Source organism: Cololabis saira, chromosome 6 (assembly GCF_033807715.1).
Source record: "Cololabis saira isolate AMF1-May2022 chromosome 6, fColSai1.1, whole genome shotgun sequence".
Taxonomy (NCBI): Eukaryota; Metazoa; Chordata; class Actinopteri; order Beloniformes; family Belonidae; genus Cololabis; species Cololabis saira.
The window spans coordinates 46,732,583-46,754,146 of NC_084592.1; the positions used below are offsets into that span (position 1 = coordinate 46,732,583).

General features: G+C 39.9%; 1 protein-coding gene across 1 annotated transcript in view; it reads left to right on the forward strand.

The window, feature by feature from the left end:
- Nucleotides 1-21,564, forward strand: part of clybl (citrate lyase beta like) — a 163,811-nt gene that overhangs the window by 78,231 nt on the left and 64,016 nt on the right. The window contains exon 2 of the mRNA XM_061724660.1: nucleotides 10,978-11,170. Coding sequence (XP_061580644.1) covers nucleotides 10,978-11,170 — 193 coding nt within the window. The remainder of the gene's footprint in view (nucleotides 1-10,977; nucleotides 11,171-21,564) is intronic.

Below are 21,564 nucleotides of genomic sequence, written 5' to 3' on the forward strand. Positions count from 1 at the left end.
GTATTGAGTCCTTCACCTTTATTGCTTGTAAAATGTATACAAATGTGCAGCAGCCCGCCGTGGCACTCTCGAAATTTCTGCGAAGAAATTGTCTAGTTATAATTATTATTATTATGGGTTCTGCCTAATTAGCAGAGAAAAACACAAAATCAGCCAAAAAAACTACCGAATGGTTAATTTATAGTTAAATATTAGCAGAAAAAAACACAAAATTAGCCAAAATAACAACTTAATAGTTAATTTATATTAAATATTAGCAGAGAAAAACACAAAATAAGCCAGAATAACAACCGAATAGTTAACTTATAGTGAAATATTAGCAGAGAAAAACACAAAATCAGACAGAAAACATCAGAATACTAAACTTATAGTGAAATATTTCCAAACAATGGTTGAGAGGAAGTAAGTAAAGCGTCGTTTGACCAGGTCACACGTAAACATAACTGTATTTTTGGTTAATTCTAGTCTCGCTGCTGCTCATCCCGCGCTCCTAGTCGCTGCAGGGCAGGCAGAGGAAGCAGGTGGGCTAAAGAAACGAGAATAAAACGTGTTTGATTCTTTCCTTTTTTCCTCCACTTGTCTCTCTGGGTAATTTCTCCAGTGTTTTCTCCAGTTCCGTCCTCCGTCCTGAGGCGGTGGAGGAAACACTGCGGCTCCCGCTGGGAGGACGAACAGTAGCTGAAAGCTTCACTTCTCCTTTTCATTCTGCAAAACAAAGTGTCAGACAGGCAGGTTTGTGTAACTAGGTAAATATTGATGACTTTTTGACCATTTTATCGCCCCCCGCCGCCTGTTCTCCGACGCCGGGGGGCGGCTCTTCTCCGTGTCTCAACAACATTGATTTCCTCCCCTACTCTTTATTCATTTTTATTTATTTCTCACAACATTTAATTTGAATTCTTAAGCACCACAAACCCCAGAATGTGGTATCCATATTAAGAAGAAGCTGATTACTGTCGGGGGGAAGGATGGATCTTTAATTTTGGACATTTTAGGCACAGCTTCCGTCTCTCACCGCCATGCCGGAGAGATAATTGTGGAAATCTACATATTGTTAGAAGCTGCTGTCACCGGGACCCGTTTCTGACTGGACCGCTTGTTATTTGCTGTAATTTATGTTAGTAGGGTGAATATTACGAGTGAATTAGGCTATTATGCTGCCACGCGGAGGCAAGTGGAGTTACGAGGAACTGTGATCATCACGTCATGATAATGAAGCAATTACTCCAAACAAGTCCGTAATACAATATTGACACAACAGCAGAATAATCAGGCGCATGAAACTTTACAGTGGCACGTATTTATCGTCAAATTGAGTATTTTCCAGAGGTGAAATACAGCTTTTTCTTTTGGGAGGATCGTTAAAACAAGATTCTATTACAGTGTACTAGGGGCATTTTCCGATTCTAAATCGATTCTCATATTGATTCCTAAAAATCGATTCGTATGTCTAAAAATCGTTTTTTTTTTTTTTTTTTTTTTTTTTTTTCTCTTCATTATTACATTTTCCCCCGGTGAACTTTAATCCCAGTAGTGATTTAATTCACACATGCGCTCTTGAGCTGTTGCAATTTCTTTCTTTTTTTTTGCACTTTAAATGGATATTGAAAGGCATATTTGAGTTATTTATTTCTTAGTTATTGATTTCACACAAATAACTTTTGGTATTTTTTTTGTTTATGCCCAAAAAAGGAATGTTTTGTTGGACACCAGAATAACTACTGCCATGTTTTTGCCTTTAAACATGTTTAAAAGTATGAAAACATTAAAGTTGTCAGTTATAATTGCATAAATGGTCTATATTTCATTGCTTTTAAATACTTTCTTGGGGTAAAATTTGCATAAAATGCTAAAAACAAAATTCTCAAAAATTAAAAACCGAAAAACATGGAAGATGGAGAAAAATAAATCATTAGCTGCCAATACTTGCTGTTGAATCTCAATATAATACTAGTATTAATATGTTGCAGAACTACGGTCATATAATTCATGGAACAGCTCAAAAAACGGTTTTAATAACACTAACCCAAATCAATTTCGGAATAGAATCAAATCAAAACGTGATAATCAATTCTAAATCTTAAGAATCAGAATCAGAATCGATTCTTGACATTTGAATGGATCCCCAGCCCTGGTAAAACAGTTGATATCTGCCATTAAAGGCAACTTTTGATATAAATTCAGAATCCAGACAGTGTTGCGGTTGTCTGTTTACCGACGGAGATGGAGGAGGCCTCTGCAGAAATTACGCCAAACCACTGGTTTTGTTGCAACAAAGAGCAATTTAGCAACAAAGAGAGTGAAAGCAGCACCAGACTGAACACAATAAGCAGATGAAGCAGGTAATTGTTCTGTAGTCGGTTCTCCAGAGAGCTGCGGCACGTTAGCCGTGGAATTAGCATCCTGAGTGGAGCGGCGTGTGATTCCACCCTAAACACAGAAACAGCTACGTGCACCCTGTGGACGCGCAAGCCGACACCTGTTGGTGTTTTTTAGATGTAACCCATGATAAAATAAAGGTTTTTTCCCCTGTAAACGTTGGTATTGTTCCCTAGTAAACGTTGGGAATATTCCCCAGTAAATGTTGGGAATATTCCCCAGTAAACGTTGGGAATATTTCCCTGTAAACGTTGGGAATATTCCCCAGTAAACGTTGGGAATATTCCCCAGTAAACGTTGGGAATATTTCCCTGTAAACGTTGGGAATATTCCCCTGTAAACGTTGGGAATATTCCCCAGTAAACGTTGGGAATATTCCCCAGTAAACGTTGGGAATATTCCCTAGTAAACATTGGGAATATTCCCCTGTAAACGTTGGGAATATTCCCTAGTAAACGTTGGGAATATTCCCCAGTAAACATTGGGAATATTCCCCAGTAAATGTTGAGAATATTCCCCAGTAAACTTTGGGAATATTCCCGTGTAAACGTTGAGGTGGACACGTTACAGTCAGCTTCACGTGTCTCTTGAATCTCTTGATCTCTCGAATTACGAGGAAAAGGGACGTGAAAACTCCTCTTCAGAAAACTTACGGCTGGACGTGGCGGATCATCTATCACAGAATATCTAAGTCTATGGTCAGTAAAAGTTTCCAGGTTGCAGGTTTCCATGCGGCTCCTGCCGTTCAGTAGCTGCGTTTGTTACACGGTTCTGCGTTTGTTACACGGTGCTGCGTTTGTTACACGGTGCTGCGTACGTTACACGGTTCTGCGTACGTTACACAGCTCTGCGTACGTTTCACGGTGCTGCATACGTTACATGGTGCTGCGTACGTTACACGGTGCTGCGTACGTTACACGGTGCTGCGTACGTTACACGGTTCTGCGTTTGTTACACAGTGCTGCGTTTGTTACACAGTGCTGCATTTGTTACACGGTGCTGCGTACGTTACACGGTGCTGCGTACGTTACACGGTGCTGCGCACGTTACACGGTGCTGCGTTTGTTACACGGTTACAGTAGTGTCCCCCCCGCCCCTGTTTTCTTACATTGTTACATTGTTGTACAAGTTGTTTTTCTATTATGTCTGAAAATTGAAAAATAAAGTTTACAAAAAAAAGGAAAGATAGAAGGGAATAACCGTGCGTGTCCCTGGACCAGGAAGTCCCTGCCAAGTCCTGCCTTCAGGGACTTGTTTTATTGTCTCTTGTTTCCATTCGCACCTATGATGAGATCAGCGAGGTGATGAAACAGCCGCCAGCCGTCGTTATACAAGTCAAAATTGTGTTTTTATTTCCCCCCTCACACACGCTGGTGTGAAGAGCAGAGAGTGGCCTCTTTCAATCTCTGTCTCATGTATCTGGACATCATGCAACAATCATTGAATTATTACCCAGTCGTCAAGATAAGGAAGAGCACCCTTTGTTAAACAATTACAAATGATGGTGGCAGATTGCTGCAGTAGCTTTTTTACAATTTATTTGAGTTTTTTTAACAGGGTTTCTTGATTAATACAATTTTTTAAGTTATTTCTGCTTATTTCTGCTTCAGGTATGTCCTTGTTTCCATTATTATGAGTAATCATAGGCAAGGCCAGTTTATTTATAGAGCACAATTCAACACAAGGTAATTCAAAGTGTTTTACATCCACATTAAAAGCAGCAAGACACAATTAAACGGTAAATAACAAATAAAATGAAATAAAATGATAAGAAAAGAGGTAAAATAATAAAAAGCACCAGTTGTTAAACAGTAAGGGCAGTAGATCCAGCAGGTTCAACTCATTCTTACAATGGCAAGAATTACGTTTCTATACGGTCAAAACGTACAAAGACCGGGTCAAATACAGGATTACAAAAGTAATCTGTAACAATTCGTACGGTGAATTAAACCAATTTGACAATTCTACGCCACAATGCCTGTTTCCAGGTCTGTGCATTTGTGAATCAGTCTGTTCATTTGTGAATTGGTCTGTGCATTTGTGAATATATCTGTGCATTTGTGAATCGGTCTGTGCATTTGTGAATCAGTCTGTGCATTTGTGAATTTTGTCCTGTGCATTTGTGAATTTTGTCCTGTGCATTTGTGAATTTTGTCCTGTGCATTTGTGAATTTTGTCCTGTGCATTTGTGAATCAGTCTGTGCATTTGTGAATTTTGTCCTGTGCATTTGTGAATCAGTCTGTGCATTTGTGAATTTTGTCCTGTGCATTTGTGGATTTTGTCCTGTGCATTTGTGAATTTTGTCCTGTGCATTTGTGAATTTGGTCCTGTGCATTTGTGAATTTTGTCCTGTGCATTTGTGAATTTTGTCCTGTGCATTTGTGAATTTTGTCCTGTGCATTTGTGAATTTTGTCCTGTGCATTTGTGGATCGGCGTGTGCATTTGTGAATTATGAGACTGTTCTAGCTCCATATATTTCACACAACTGACGAGAATTACGTTTCTATACGGTCAAAATGTACAGCAACAAACACGTTATCTACACGCGTGAACAGCTGATCGAGGGTTAGATTTGACTTAGGGAAGGAATTGTCGCTGCTCATCAGAGTTATGTGTGGATTTACAAACACTGAAAATGTTCCATCTCCTCCGGAGTGAATGTCCCGGCAGCTCATCAGTCACACCACTCACGGCTCAGAAACAGCCGGAAACCAACAATTCACAGGCAGCAGTGAACATGTCAGGGTCCTTAACAGGACAAATAAAAGCAAAGTTACCAGGAGAAAGTCTCTTCTGTGTAAAAGGAGCCTGGCAGAACAGTGTGTTTGCTTTAGACGTCATTTGTTTTTGTCTTTTGGTCAAACGCAAATGGACATTTGGTTGTGATACACACTTCTAAGTTTGTTAAAAACTAGGACTGGGGATCGATTCAAATGTCAAGAATCGATTCCGATTCTTAGGATTCTTAAGAAGAGCAGTGGAATACGTGCGAGGCGGAGCTGATCTCCGCAATTTGAAGCCTTCTATAATAATTGTAAAAAGAATTTCACTTATTTTTTTTTTTGGAACGTAACCCCTGCGACAAACCAGGGATTACTTTAATGACAATATCTCCACGTTGCGAAACTCTCCTTCTCTTGGCTCATGACCGTCATGTTTTTGAAAGCACGCCCACTACATTTCCTCTGGTCTCCGCATGTGGGGAAAAAAAACTTCACTGTAGCCAGAAATAACGGAGTAACGCACCTTTGGTAACGGTAACTGCTTTACTGAATTTAAAAAGTAATGCAAAGCAATTGCTGACCAGGTTCGTTGCTGCGCCGAACAGCAACACTGTTCTGTCTGTTGACACAGAACTGTCGTGTTTTTTTTCATTTTAACTTTTGTACTATAGTACAAATTCACAAGTGAGCCATTATGGTGCTGCTAAGTTTAATTGCTCAGTTCATTTCTATGTGAAGTAAAATGCCACGTGTTATAGGCATGAAAATAAAAATAATGAAAAATTGCCAACAGATATTTGTGTATTTCTACATCCTACTGAATCGATATCGAAGCATTTAAATCAATATTGAATCGAAACCTAAAGAATCGTAATCAAATCGTGAGGTTCTTAACAATCCCCAGCCCTATCCAAGACGGTCTTTATGCAGATAAAGGGGGGAGGCCGGTCTGGGTCGGGGGTCAGATCCTGCCCCGAGTGGACGAGTTCCAGTATCTCTGGGTCTTATATGGGGGAGGAATGGAGCGGGAGACTGGCAGGTGTCGCTGTGAACGCCATGGACTCTCCATCGGTCTGTTGGGGTGAAAAAAGCAGCTGAGCCAAAAGACAAAGCTCTCAATTTGTCAGTCAGTCTCCGTTCCTACCGTTATCTGTGATCACGAGTCGGGGGAAGTGACAAAAACAGGAGATTGTGGAGACAAGCGGTGGAAATTAGCTTCCTCTGCAGGGAGTCTGGGAGACACTTAGAGATAAGAGCAGCTCTGTGATCTGGAGACGCTCAGATCTGCTGCTGCTCGCCGTTGAGAGGAGCCCGATGAGGAGGTGATGCCTCCTCAGCCACGTCTACTCTGGGGCCCCGTTTACACGGAAAACTCCGGCCAAAGTGGAGATTTTTAAAACCTCCGTCTTCACGTTTGCTTGTAAACGGAGAGAAACGGACATTTAGGCTTCAGAACGTCACATTATGAGACAGAAACGTCACCAGCGTCATGAGTGACACCTGTGGTTACAATTAGTTTGTAACCGTCAATATTTTCTTGTATTTTACCTGTTTTATATTCTAAAGTCACACTTAAAAGTAACTCCACTTCTCTGTCACTGCAAACGAATGACTCTCGTTCCGTCTTGGAAGTAAAGCCTGAATTATGGTCCCGCGTTAAATCGACACAGAGCCTACGCCGTACGGTGTGCGTCGCCGTGTACCCTACGCCGTAGGCTCTGCGTTGGTGTAACGCGGAACCATAAATCAGCCTTAACTGGAAGTTACACGTGTCATTTGTTGATGTTTTTTCCAGGATTCTTATTGGCTGGCATGACGTTAACAGCGTTTTTATGCGGATTCGTGTAAACGAAGAGATTTTGAAAACGATCTCGTGTAAACGAGGATATTTCAAAACGTAGAGGGGGAAATATCCGTTTTTGTAAATACCCGGCTATGTGGAAACGGGGCCTGGTTCTGAGGTCAATCAAAGCAACAATGCTTGTAACTTATATCCAAAAGGCAAGGCAAGTTTATTTGTATAGCCCAATTCAACACAAGGTAATTCAAAGTGCTTTACATCAACATTAAAAGCAGCAAGACACAATTTAAACAGTAAATAATAAATCAAATGAGAAAAGTAATGTGCATCGTCGCAGGATGGAGACGCACATTTTGATGTATAACACACCTGGGTGCACGTTACGGTTCGGGCCGTATTAACGGCCGAAGAAATGGCATAAATTGCGCCAAAATTACACAATTAATTCAAAATTTTCAAAAAGGCCAACTTCCTGTTCGGTTTCGGCCATGGCGCCAAGAGACTTTTCTTTAAGTTGTGACATGGTACAGGTGTGTAGCGATTTTCGTGCATGTACGTCAAACCGTATTGTGGGGCTTGAGGCTTGATCCTGGCCCTGATTCTCTTCCCTAACCTCCTTATCTGCACTCACACTTCCCTACTCTCTCAGTCTCGGTGTCAAACTTTCTCCAGAGTCCATAAACCCGTGTGTGAGTTTCTGCCTGTTGTAACCGGGATCTGCTCGGTTCCTGCTCGAACCGAGGCTCGTATATCGAGGCTCGTACGGCGGCTCGTACGGCGGCTCGTACGGCGGCTCGTACGGCGGCTCGTACGGCGGCTCGTATATCTGGTTTATCTGGGCCCGGCCTGCAGGAAAGAGGCTCCACGCCTGGGAGCACTAAAGCGCTTGAAGCGTCTGAATAGGTTTTAAGTGCCTGCTACAACTGCAACATCTCCGTGTAGATTAGAGCTCTTTGGGACTGGAGGGCATGTGGAAGCGTAGTTGACAGGATTAAGTGGCTATTGAAGTCACTTAAGCTCCTTTAGAGAGCAAAAGACAAGAAAGGGGAATAACTCGGCCCCTTCTTCTAACAGAGGGGATATCCCCTTTCTGGCCGGCTTTGTTTGGCCTTTCTCAGGCGAGGGAGGATCCCGTCGGCCAATCACAGGCCTGCTCTGTCGGCCAATCACAGGCCTGCTCCGTCGGCCAATCACGGGCCTGCTCCGTCGGCCAATCACGGCCCTCCTCTCAAACCCTGCAGAGATGAGGGAGACGTGCTTCCCCTGCTGGGATTGGACGGATCCATCCCAAACAAAATGTTCCTACTTTTGTATCAGCAGAGGGATTTGGTGAACAAGTAATTAAGCCCTGGGAGTGTGTGTGTGTGTGTGTGTGTGTGTGTGTTTTCATGTTATTTAAGTGCAAAGACAACAGAGAGCGTGGGTGAACCTTGTAAGGCCGCCTGCTGTTTTAAGAACAATCCATTTGAGTGTCCAAAGTGTTTGTCCTGGACAGAGTTTGAGTGCTGTGTGTGATTTATTTACGTTGAGTCGTCTGTCGTTGGAGTTTCTTTCTCATTCAGTGAAGCCTGTAAGAGCCATTTGTGTTGGGTTTGAATGGTTTATGTTTGGATATGTTTGGTTTTGGGTAGTGATGCACCAAAATGAAAATTTGTGGCCGAAACCGAACATAATAATAAACACTTGGCCGAATACCGAACAATACGGAACATGGTTCTTCAGCAGTTTTTCATTTATTTTGCCAATTTTTTCACCATTGCATAAATCAAATACATTTGATTTAGGCTTTTCAAAGAAAAAAATCTTTTACAAAATTACAAGGTAGAAAATATTTATTGAACATAAAAAACTGAACATGTTTTAATTTCCAGCATTATGTTGTTTTGGTTCCACCTCCTGGTGAATGTTGGTAAAATTCTTATGGGGTTACTTTTTGGTTGGCCAACGATTTATGTTTGTGGTGCAACCGGTACGGGAGCGGCCAGTTTATTTCCTTATTTTACAACGCCGTTATTAATTGTTCGGTTTTTTTCCCACTTATTCCACCGAACACCGAAAGTTTTTTTTTGCCATTTTCGGCCGAACAATTTCGGTTACCGAACAATCGGTGCATCACTAGTTTTGGGTTAGGGCTGCAACTAACGACTATTTTAAAAGTCGACTTGTCACCGACTATTGAAACCATTAGTCGACTAATCGGATGTTTTCTTCATCCTGCTCCCGCCAAGAGAAATGTCCAGACAAATCTGTCTGATTAAATGTTAACATGATAATTGTGGAGTTTGATGGATAATTGACAGTTCATAGACACCTGACTGAGTTAGATGCAAATCCAACATTGTCATCACACAAGCTTTTTCACCTTTCACTCACATCAATTATGATTGAGGTTAAAGCAACGAGAGTAGCTGTGAGTGGCTGAAATAACACTAATAAATAACATGAAATAAACAAAGTTAACGAATGAAACAAATTAATTTAACAAATGAAAATATGCTTAATATCTTACCAAGGCGAGTCCGTTTCCTTCAGCACTCCGACTACTTTCTCTTTCTTCATGCATTAATGACGTGTTCCCGTGAAAAGCAACGTCGGCTTTGCAAACCTTGCAAGTATCTTTTTATTCACCGTTTTGAGGCTAAAATGCTCCCAAACCTTTTAAGTTTTATTACCTGCAGCTGCTGAGACGCTATCGTGCATGACGACTCTCGACAGAGATTGTACTGAAGTGAGACGCCTCACTCCGTTGGAAAAACACGTCTGGAGACAAATGTCCACAATGGAATTCATTGTTGACAATTTTGATTATCGATTTTTGTCGACAACGTCGGCGAATCGAAGCGAATTTTGGGTTCGCCTCCTACCACTTGGGGTAGTGGTGGCACTGTCCATTTTTGTGAAGGTCAAGGTTCTATAATTAAGGTGATGAATGAACTCAGGTGTTGCTGAGTAGTTGTAATGTAACGATGGAAAAAAACGAATCCATTTTTAGGAATTAATATGAGAATCGATTTAGAATCGGAAAATCAATTATTTTCAACACCGGCCTGGTATCCATGTGAGTCTGTGATAACCCTACTGACTAACCCTATATATATATATATATATATATATATATATATATATATATATATATATATATATATATATATATATATATATATATATATATATATATATATATATAGGGTTAGTTTAGCAATAAATATACAGACTGTTTCAAATGGTGGTAATAAACCTTAAGCTTTGCTTCTCCTGTGTCTCCGCTCCTTAACGAACAAACTCTCGTTAACGTCTGCATTCGTAACGCCAACAGTGTAGAAACGATGAATGGAGCAACAAGCTTTTTTTAGGGCCCGAGCACTGACAGTGTTAGGGCCCTATTGTATCTGTAGGAATTTTTTTTTTCCTAATTTTTCCTCCGACGAAATGAAGGCCTTTTTTCCCCCTAATCGTGCCTCAAAAGTCACCAAATTTATCACCAAGCCAGGTCTGGTGAAAAATGTGATATTTAATGGTTTGCATTAATGGGCGTGGCCTAACGGCTCAACAGCGCCCCCTAGAAAACTTTGTGCCTCAAGCCCCACAATACGGTTTGACGTACATGCACGAAAATCGGTACACAACTGTATCATGTCACAACTTAAAGAAAAGTCTCTTGGAGCCATGGCCCAAACCCAACAGGAAGTCGGCCATTTTGAATACATTGTGTCATTTTGGCGCAATTTATTCCATTTCTTCGGCAGTTAATTCGGCCCGAACCGTAATGTGCACCCAGGTGTGTTATACATCAAAATGTGCGTCTCCATCCTGCGACACCACGCATTACTTTTCACAGTCAAAAGTGTTACCGTGGCGACGCTAGACGCCAAAACGCGCGCCCACCCTTCATCTGATTGGTCCATATTTGATAGTTCCTATTTTCTGCCATAACTTTTGAATGGTTTGACATAAAGAGTCGTGGCTGGTGTCATCGGACTTGCACGCGCGAGGGCCCGTTCATCGCGGCTTGCAGCTTTAATGATTGATTGTTCCCCTGTATTGATACGTAGGCGTGTGCGTGTGCTTGCAGAGAGCCGGCGGTCTGGTTCTGTTCTGAGTTCCGGCGCCGTCATCACGCCGCGGGCTCGTCCCTGCGCTACGTCCCCCGCCGGGCCGTGCTGTACTGCCCCGGCAACGACGAGAGGAAACTCAAGAAACTGGCCTCCCTGGACGTGGACTGTGCCGTGCTGGACTGTGAGGACGGAGTGGCTCTCAGTAAGAAGGTACTTGAACACACCGGAAAAAAAAGGGGAAAAGATCGTACCCCCCTAGCGTTCTGGGGGGGTACTGCACCGTGGCGAAATGGAGTGACGGAGAAGTCCGAAGGGTTCACGACGGTGTCACGGCAACGTCGTAGGCTCTGCGTTGGTTTAACGCAGAACCTTAATCCAGGCTTAAGGTGCACTTAAAATCCTTTATTTTTCTCAAAAATCGGGAGTGTGCCTTATAATGAGGTGCATCTTGTATATGAATGTTGTTGAATTTATTGACCAGTTTCACGTGCTACACTGCGCTCAAAAATATATCAAAATGTTTTAGTACAACTCTGGTTAGCGACGAAGCCGCTCGTAAACTTGATTGATAGTCGGATCATTCCCGGCTGACGTGGGGATGTTGTAATAAATCGGTCCTTGGTTGGATACGTGTTGCAACATCAGACAACGTTAGATAACTAATTATGTAGCGCTGCAACCAACCATCATCAAACATCTAGTCAATGCTACCTTACTATAATTAGACGTCAAGCCAACGTTAGGTTTTTAGCCTAAACCCAACTTTTAAATCTGTGTCATCATCCAATTATAATCAAATGTTGGAATAAAACGTTGTTCCAACCTCAAACTAACTTTACGTGTCCATTATTGCTGGCAACCATGAACCAATCAAGATGTAGAACAAAGCTTCCCTTGTGGATTTGTGGAAGAGGAATTATTTAAAATGTGAGTATTTCTCTGTATATTAGTTACAACTGAACGATATTCTGGATTATTGTGAATGAGTTGAATGGATTTCAACTTAACAGACTGTTTTGTTTTGCTTTATATATGTTTTATCATGCGTTTTATAACCCGGTGTGCCTTTTGTACGAAGAAAAGACCCGTTCATGGATTTTGCGCCTAATGGTCCGCAAAATACGGTAGTCTCTGGGTCCAGCTATCATTTTAGTTTTTATTAGTTTTAGTCTTGTTCATTCTCCTTTTAGTCGTGTCAAGTTTCAGTCGACTAAAAGTCTGAGCATTTTAGTTTTATTTTAGTCAGAATTGTCCATTTTAGTCTAGTTTTAGTCAAAGATTCTATTTATCCAAACCCATGTTACAAATCAAACAAGGTTATCTTATTATTATTATATTATTGTTACCTTATAGACTCAAGAATACATTCATTCCAGATACAGAAGACTCTCATTTGAGTTTACGACATATTTATTTTTCTCCATTTCTCCCAGTCTTTTTCTTTTTCGACACACATTGGGTTTTCTTTTCCACGTCTATGTAGGAAAGTGGATCCAAAAATCTAAAGACTAAACTGGTTTAAAGACTAAACCAGAGGAAACTACTGAAAACATGGACATTAAGGATCTTTGTAGAACATTTCGTTTGGTTTTGGTCAACGAAAATGAAGACACATTTTAGCAGAGTTTTTATTTTGTAACCTACATTTTAGTCTGGTTTTTATTCCTCTACGATATTGCATTATATATTTAATCATCGTCATGACCAGCATTTTCTTTTCGTCTCGTCTCGTTTTCCTCAAGTGATAAAGGTTCGTTGACGACGATATTTAGTCACAATTTTCATTGACGATAGCAACTTTAGCGTCTACACTCGCGGGAAATGCTGCTTTTCTCATGGCCAGGACGCTAAAGAAGAATTGATCCTGATCTGATCTGATCTGTGTCGGCTCCTTATCTTCTCATGGGATTAAGAGCGAGAAGGACCTTTTAAAATAAGCACATTTCACCTGGTTATGGTGAATAAAGGCTGAGCTGCTTCTATCAGTCACTGAGAGTAAAGGTGAGAACGTCCTGCTGAGCCGGCGGGGGGGGAGAAACAGCAGGTTAAAGCCGTACTCAAGTAAAAGTACTGTTACTTCACAATAATACGACTCAAGGAGAAGTAAAAAGTAGTCATCCAAATAATTACTTGAGTAAAAGTAAAAAAGTACTTGATGAAAAACTACTCAAGTACTGAGTAACTTTTGAGTAACGTCTGATTGCAAATTATGTTTAAAGCTCATAAAAAAACTTTACCAACCAACATTCAGAAAAGATTTGAAAAAAGAAAAAGCAAGTATAACTTAAAAGGAACAGAGAGTTAAAAAAAACAAGATTCAGGACTAAATTGATGGAACGTTGTGTTTCTGTGAAAGAATCAGTTTATGGAACAATCTGAATAAAGAAAACAAAGAATCAAATCAAACATTACATTCATGAGAACAATTAAAGCCTGTATGTTAACGAAACGTAATGAAATATGTTAGTTAAGTTTGATTGACATCCCCATGGACAGCGGTAATTTTATTTTATTTTAGTTTTTTATTTATTAATTAGTTGTTGTTTTTTTTATTTTTAATTTATGTTATTTGTGAATTTATTTCTTGGAAAAAGGGGCAGATTAGATAAGATTCTTCTTCCTTCTGCTCCCTTTTCATTCACAATTTATGAACATTTGTATTTGTATTTGTATTGAATTGTTTGTTTTATTTTTTGAATGAAATAAAGAATAAAATGAAAATGAAATGAAATTTATTTTTTAACACAACCATTCAAACAGACAAAAGTACAAAATAATCATCTTCAGGCAAATTAAATAAATTAAAATTAATAAAAATAAAAAACAGCTTAAATTAAAATAATCTTAAAGTAAATTCAAGTACTTTAATAAATAATAAAATTACTTAAAAATAATAAAAAAATAGCTTTAATTAAAATAATCTTAAAGTAAATTCAAGTTCTCTAATAAATAATAAAATTACTTAAAAATAATAAAAAATAGCTTAAATTACAATAATCTTAGAGTAAATTCAAGTACTTTAATAAATAATTAAAGCTGCAAGCAGCGATGAACGGGCCCTCGCACTCACGGCCACCGCCCCCCATAAGTATCAGAAATGACACCACCCACGACTTCCTATGTCAAACCATTCAAAAGTTATAGCAGAAAATCGGGACAACCAATCAGAAGAAGGGGCGGGGCTAATTCAGGCCAATGAAGGTCAAGGACTTCATACAGAATCCGATGACACCATCCACGACTCTTTATGTCAAACCATTCCAAAGTTATAGGAGAAAATCGGGCCAACCAATCAGAAGAAGGGGCGTGGCTAATTAAGGCCAACGATGCTTAAGAACTCATTACAGAGTCCCATGATACCACCCACAACTTCCTATGTCAAACCATTCAAAAGTTATGGCAGAGAAAAGTATTCTAGGGGGCGCTGTTGAGCCGTTAGGCCACACCCATTAATGCAAACCATGAAATATCAAATTTATCGCCAAGTCTGGCTTGCATGCAAAATTTGGTGACTTTTGGAGAACTATCAAATATGGACCAATCAGATGAAGGGGGGGCGCGCCTTTTGGCGTCTAGCGTCGCCACGGTAACACTTTTGAAAGAGAAAAGTAATGCGTGGTGTCGCAGGATGTAGACGCACATTTTGATGTATAACACACCTGGGTAGGGATGGGAATTGATAAGATTTTTTCGATTCCGATTCTCTTATCGATTCTGCTTATCGATTCGATTCTTTATCGATTCTCTTATCGATTCTCATTTGGAAAAAAGGAGAAGAAACAATTTTAGTATCAACTTTGTTTTAATAAAACAAAGTTGATACTAAAATACTAAAAAGAAACAATTTTAGTATCAACTTTGTTTTAATAAAACAAAGTTGATACTAAAATTGTTTCTTTGTTTCAATTTCTTTGTTTCTCCGACCTTTTTTGTTCAAAGATATAAAACTTTTATATCTTTGAACAAAAAAAATAGTCCCCACAAAATGATTTGTAATATACAGTAAAATATGTATTTAATATAAATTAATAATAATAAAATAAATATTCTTCTGTAGAAATTAACGAAAAACAATACATTATTTTGTAGCAATTACACAAGAATGTCCAGTAACATGTTTAACACCACAAACTTAGTCACTGCTGGTGACATTCATCTATTCTGACCTGATACTCTTCCCTGCCTTGATAAAAGGAGAATCTAGCGGTAGATGCTCTTTAACTTCTCCCATAGATGAGATGATGCTGCAGCTGCGTCAGGAGCTCCGCTGTCCGCCGGAGCGCAGCTCTTCTAAAGCATGATTTATGGTTCCGCGTTAAATCGACGCAGAGCCTACGGCGTAAGGTACGCGGGACGCGCGCCGTACGCCGCGTACCCTACGCCGTAGGCTCTGCGTTGGTGTAACGCGGAACCATAAATCAGCCTTACCACATGCAGGCTGACTCCACGCTCCCAGCGGATCAGCCGGCCGAGTCCTAACAGTTTCCCCCCTTTGTTAAAATGTCCACATTGCAAGAATTGTCGCCCTGTTGTCATCCTTTTTGGTAAAATGTAACCAAACTTTCCAGCGTTTATGCCGCTTTGTCCCAGTGTTTTCCTGCTGGGCGCGAATGCGCACGTGGCGCAACGTGCTTGGTGACGTCATTCGCGCCGACTGGAATCGATAAGGGAATCGTTTGTGAAAAAGGCAAACGATTCCAAGGAATTGAAACACTGGGAACCGGTTCTCAACAAGAACCGGTTCTCGATTCCCATCCCTACACCTGGGGGCACGTTACGGTTCGGGCTGAATTAACTGCCGAAGGAATGGCATAAATTTCGCCAAAATGACACAATTTATTCAAAATGGCTGACTTCCTGTTCGGTTTCGGCCATGGCGCCAAGAGACTTTTCTTTAAGTTGTGCCATGATACAGGTGTGTAGGGATTTTCGTGCATGTACGTCAAACCGTATTGTGGGGCTTGAGGCACAAAGTTTTCCGGGGGGCGCTGTTGAGCCATTTTGCCACGCCCATTAATGCAAACCATGAAATATCAAAGTTATCGCCAGGCCTGGCTTGCATGCCAAATTTGGTGCCTTTTGGGGAACTATCAAATATGGACCAATCAGATGAAGGGGGGGTGCGCTTGTTGGCGTCTAGCGTCGCCACGGTAACACTTTTGAAAGAGAAAAGTAATGCGTGTAGTCGCAGGATGGAGACGCACATTTTGATGTATAACACATCTGGGTTCACGATACGGTTCGGGCCGTATTAATTCTCGAAGGAATGGCATATATTGCTCCAAAATTACGCAATTAATTCAGAATGTTCAAAATGGCCGACTTCCTGTTCGGTTTCGGCCACAGCGCCAAGAGACTTTTCTTTAAGTTGCGACATGATACAGGTGTGTACCGATTTTCGTTCATGTACGTCAAACCGTATTGTGGGGCTTGAGGCGCAAAGTTTTTTCTATCTGAACCAATCATATGAAGGGTGGGCGCACTTTTTGGCGTCTAGCGTCGCCACGGTAATGCTTTTGAAAGAGAAAAGTAATGCGTGGTGTCGGAGGATGGAGACGCACATTTTTATGTATAACACACCTGGGTGCACGTTACGGTTCGGGCCGTATTAACTGCCGAAGGAAGGCATAAATTTCGCCAAAATGACGCGATTAATTCAAAATGGCCGACTTCCTGTTCGGTTTCTCGACATGACGCCCAGAGACTTTTCTTTAAGTTGTGTACTGATACAGGTGTGTACAGATTTTCGTGCATGTACGACAAACCGCATTGTGGGGCTTGAGGCACAAAGTTTTCTAGGGGGCGCTGTTGAGCCGTTAGGCCACGCCCATTAATGCAAACCATTAAATATCAAATTTTTCGCCAGACCTGGCTTGCATGCAAAATTTGGTGACTTTTTGGGCACGTTTAGGGGGGCAAAAAGGCCTTCCTTTTGTCAGAACAATAAGAAGAAGAAGAAGAAGAATAATTCCTGCAATTACAATAGGGCCTTCGCACTGCAAGTGCTCGGGCCCTAATAAAATAAATAAAATAATAACAGAATAAAAAAATAAATTAAGCACAAGTAGCACTAAATGTCCAGCCTTTGTACTTTTCTTTTTTAACCAGCAGAACTAGAACAAACATGAACTCATAGAAACTCTGTGTGTGTTTGAGTCTGTGTAAATGTGACAAAACATGCAAAAACTAACATTTTTCCCAAAGAATCACCCAGTGATGTCATGAGATTGACGCGTACGCAGATAAAAGGGATAAAAGAAAAGTAACAGCTCAACGTAGCCTAATGTAGCGGAGTAAGAGGAACAGTTTCTTCTTCACAAATCTACTCAAGTAAAAGTAAAAAGTATAGTGATTCAAAACTACTCCTAAAAGTACAACATTTCCCAAAACTTACTCAAGTAAATGGAACTCGTTACTATTACCCAGCTCTTGGAGAGCGGGAGAAAGAGAGAAGTTCCCGGGCCCAGATCGGCCCCACAAAGGTCTTAAGTGATGATAATAAAGATGATTGATCGGCTGCAGGCCGTTCCTGTATCTGCAGGACAAAGGGACGACGGCTGTGACTGACGGGCTGAAAGTGTGACCCTCACCGCTGGATCTTCTCTTCATGGTGTGTTAACGGGACGGGGAGAGGAATGCAGCATCTCCATCTCTCTCTAACACTCTTTCTCATCAGTGTACTTATCAATCAGTAACTACTGGGGTTGTCCTGATCAAGATTTTTTTAAGCTCCCGATCCGATCACTTGAGTTTGAGTAATAGTCCATGTTCCAGACCAGATATCAGAACCACTCAAGGTGACTAAACTTACTTATAATTTTTGTAAATCTCCATGTCTGTAGATGATATTCTGGTATAAAACCTTCCTGAGTGGCAGCTGGATCAGAGTTATCAGCTCATGAAGTTGTTATTTGTTATGAATCTTTATTTCGGCTTGTACACACTTTTTGCAGAACACGATGAAAAGGAAAGAAAAAAAAAATAAAATTTCTTTTGCCGAAAAGGTGTAGGCTAAAGCCGTAGCTTATAGTGCCTTCCCTTCTTTCTTATGATCAGCAAAAATATGAGACATTAGCTTTTACTCGGTTGAAACAAACAATAAAGTTAAAACCCCCTTCATAAAATTACATTTTAGATGCTTGTTTGTAAAACTAAGCTGGTTCCTTATCTCATTGTTATGTCCTTTATGTCGTGTATTTGCAGATTGTGACCAGTTTGTGACATTAGTGGCTGTTCTAGTTCCATAGTCTCCTAATGATGCTCTTCTAGTTTAAGGCTCACAATGACCTGTAATAATGATATAGTAGGGCTATATTATACATTTCCTGAATCCCTATGGTTCGGTGAGTATTCCAGTTTGTGTATTTTGTGTCTCTGTTGTTCCTAGATGACACAGGGATAAAGATAGTATATCATTTAGGTGAAAATGGTGTAAAAATGTGTGTTGTTTCTAGTTTAAAGAGCTGCAGAAACCTCTATGTTGGTCAGAAAGATTCACATCTTAGCTTGAATGAATGATTAAAATGATACCAAACACAATTACTACTTCATGAGCTGATAACTATGATCCAGCTGCCACCAAAATATCTACAGACATGGATATTTAAAAAAATTATAAGCAAGTTTAGTCTCCTTGAGTGGTATATGTCACTTCCGGTCGCCGGCTGGAAGTGACGTTAAATGCAACGATATATAAAAAGATTTAATATATATCAAAAACATTAATAACTAGGAATGTCCAGATACTTTTTTGGCCGATACCGATGTTTTGAAAATGCCGTGATCGGGCCAATCGACAACACTAGTAACTACGTTTCCATGCAGTCAAAATTGGGGTTAAGGTCAATATTCCGGTTACTGAAACATTGAGAATAATCTGCAGAAATGTTCATATCCTTCATTACATTTATGAAGTGATTAGTCTCCTCCTGGTCTTGTTTCTCCGTGTTTATAAGAACTTCCTGGACTCAAAAGACCAGGATTCCTTGTGAACAGAACATGTGCAGAAAACACATTCATGTTCCGTTTGATGGGGATATTCTGTTTGGTGTTTACATGACCCAATATTCAGGTTTTAAAGGAGTAACCCAGGGCTCATATTGGGGTTTTTAAAAACAGGAATATGAGCAAATTCTGGTTATTCAAAGGGGTTATTGGTGTTTACATGGCCGTGTAACCGGGTTATTGCTGATATTCAGGTTAGAAAAGGGTTATTGATGCTGGAAACGTAGTCATAGTCTTTTGCTAAATTTATATATATATATATATATATATATATATATATATATATATATATATATATATATATATATATATATATATATATATTGTTAAGAGGCCTGTCCTTTGTGAGTAATTAGCCGGTGAAAGCTGTTTTAGGCTTTTACAGTTAAAGGAGAATAGAAATAACAACGGGGTGTTTCCATTTCTGTAAAATGCAGAACAAAGTCCTGCAGGTTTGATGCTCAGTGGTGTCTGAGTAATCTGAGTAATAATCCACATTAAACACCAACAATCGCTGCTGAAGACGCTCTGCATCACAACGTCCTGACGGATAAATCACTCTCTCTTTATCTTTTCTTTCTTGTGGCTAAATCAGATCTGTCTCTCAAAACCCTGGCTGCATCCGAAATACCAGACTGAACAGTATATACTCCAAAAGTATACTTAAGTTCGGCACACTTTTGAGTAAATATCAGTAGTATGCATTAATTGAATGAAGGAATCAATGAATGAATAGTCTTTATTTCGGTTTTAAGTCTTGTACAAGCCACTTTTACAAAACAAAAAATGAAAAAGTAAAATAAACATTGCTTTTGCTGAAAATGTGCAGCTGAAGCCGAAGCTTCTACCCTTTATTTTTTTTATCAACTTAAATCTGGAACATTAGCATTAATCTGTGAAAACAAACAATGCATAAAGAAGACAAAAAAATAAATAAGACAAAATATAAAATTGACGTTTCACATTCTAGAATGTTTTTGTTTTCGCACGTAACAACTCCCCCTCCCAACGGCAGGAAGTGCCGTGTGTCTCTGAGTAGTACGTCCCAATTAATGAATACTACTGATATTTACTCAAAAGTGTGCCGAACTTAAGTATACTTTTTTAGTATATACTGTTTAGTCGGGAATTTCAGACGCAGGGCCTGGATGTCGGTTACTGAGGCCCCGTTTCCACGTAGCAAAAACGGTGGTGTTTTCATGCGTTTTGGTCGTTCGTTTACACGAAAACGAAGCTCAAAGTCTCCAAAAACCATCATTTCTGAAAACTCGGACATACAACAGACATTTAGGCTTCAGAACGTCACATTCTGAGACAGAAACGTCACCAGCGTCATGAGTGACACCTGTGGTTACAATTAGTTTGTAACCGTCAATATTTTCTTGTATTTTACCTGTTTTATATTCTAAAGTCACACTTAAAAGTAACTCCACTTCTCTGTCACTCCAAACCAAAGACTCTGGTTCATCTTGGAAGTAACTGGAAGTTACTCGTGTCATTTGTTGATGTTTTTTTCCAGGATTCTGATTGGCTAGCATGACTTTATCTTCTCGTTACACTGCCCCCTGTAGGTTTGGCTGCTCATAGCACCTTAACAGATATTTATGCAGGTTCCTGGAAATGATGGGATTTTCAAAACGTAGAGGGGGAAATATCCGTTTTTGTAAATACGTGGAAACGTGGTCTGACTCTGAGCTCGGCTCTCAAAGCTTTTTTTATGCGGTGTGTTTGGGTTTTACCCGGTAACAGAATCCTCCTGCCGTCCCGCCTCTCCTCCTCTCATTCTGTTCATCTCTCTCCTCCGTTTCTCCTCCGTCTCTCCTCCTCTCATCCGGGGGTGTGATTGTGGTGATGGTGCGACTTCCTGCTCAGAAAGAGGGGGATGATCTAGAAAAGCCACCGAGGCTTCTAGATATTAGTTTTTAGGTTTGGGTCATGAATTAAGTTGTATGTTTTTCTTGTTTTCCTCCTGTTTTCCTCCTGCTTTCCTCCATCAGGACGTTTTCAGGCTGCATGTTTTTTTCCACATTCACTGAATTAACATGTTTACTGTCTTGCAATATTTATTTTGGTGCTCCTGCTGTGAGAGGCCAGATATGGATTAAATAAATATAAATCCTCACATATTTACAGTTATTATCAGATTCAGCGTCCAGGTCAAGAAGGTGTAGAGATAAAAAATAAAAATAAAAAGTAGTGCAGTACGAGAAGGAAAAAAAAACAGAGCAAAAAAAGTCCACTGCAAAAACTCCAAATCTTACCAGGAATATTTGTCTTATTTCTAGTTAAAATGTCTCATTTTATTAAAAAAAATCTCATTACACTTAAAACAAGACTCATCACTGGAAAAAACAACAACTTTCACCTGATTCAAGTAGATTTTCACTTAAAATAAGTAGAAAAATCTGCCAGAGGAACAATATTTTTTTGCTTGTAATGAGAAGATAAATCTTGTTCCACTGGCAGATTTTTCTACTGATTTCAAGTGAAAATTGTCAAATAACAAGTTATTTTTCTGGTAATGACTCTTGTTTTAAGTGTAATGAGATTTTTTTTAACTAAAAATGAGACATTTTAACTAGAAATAAGACAAATATTCC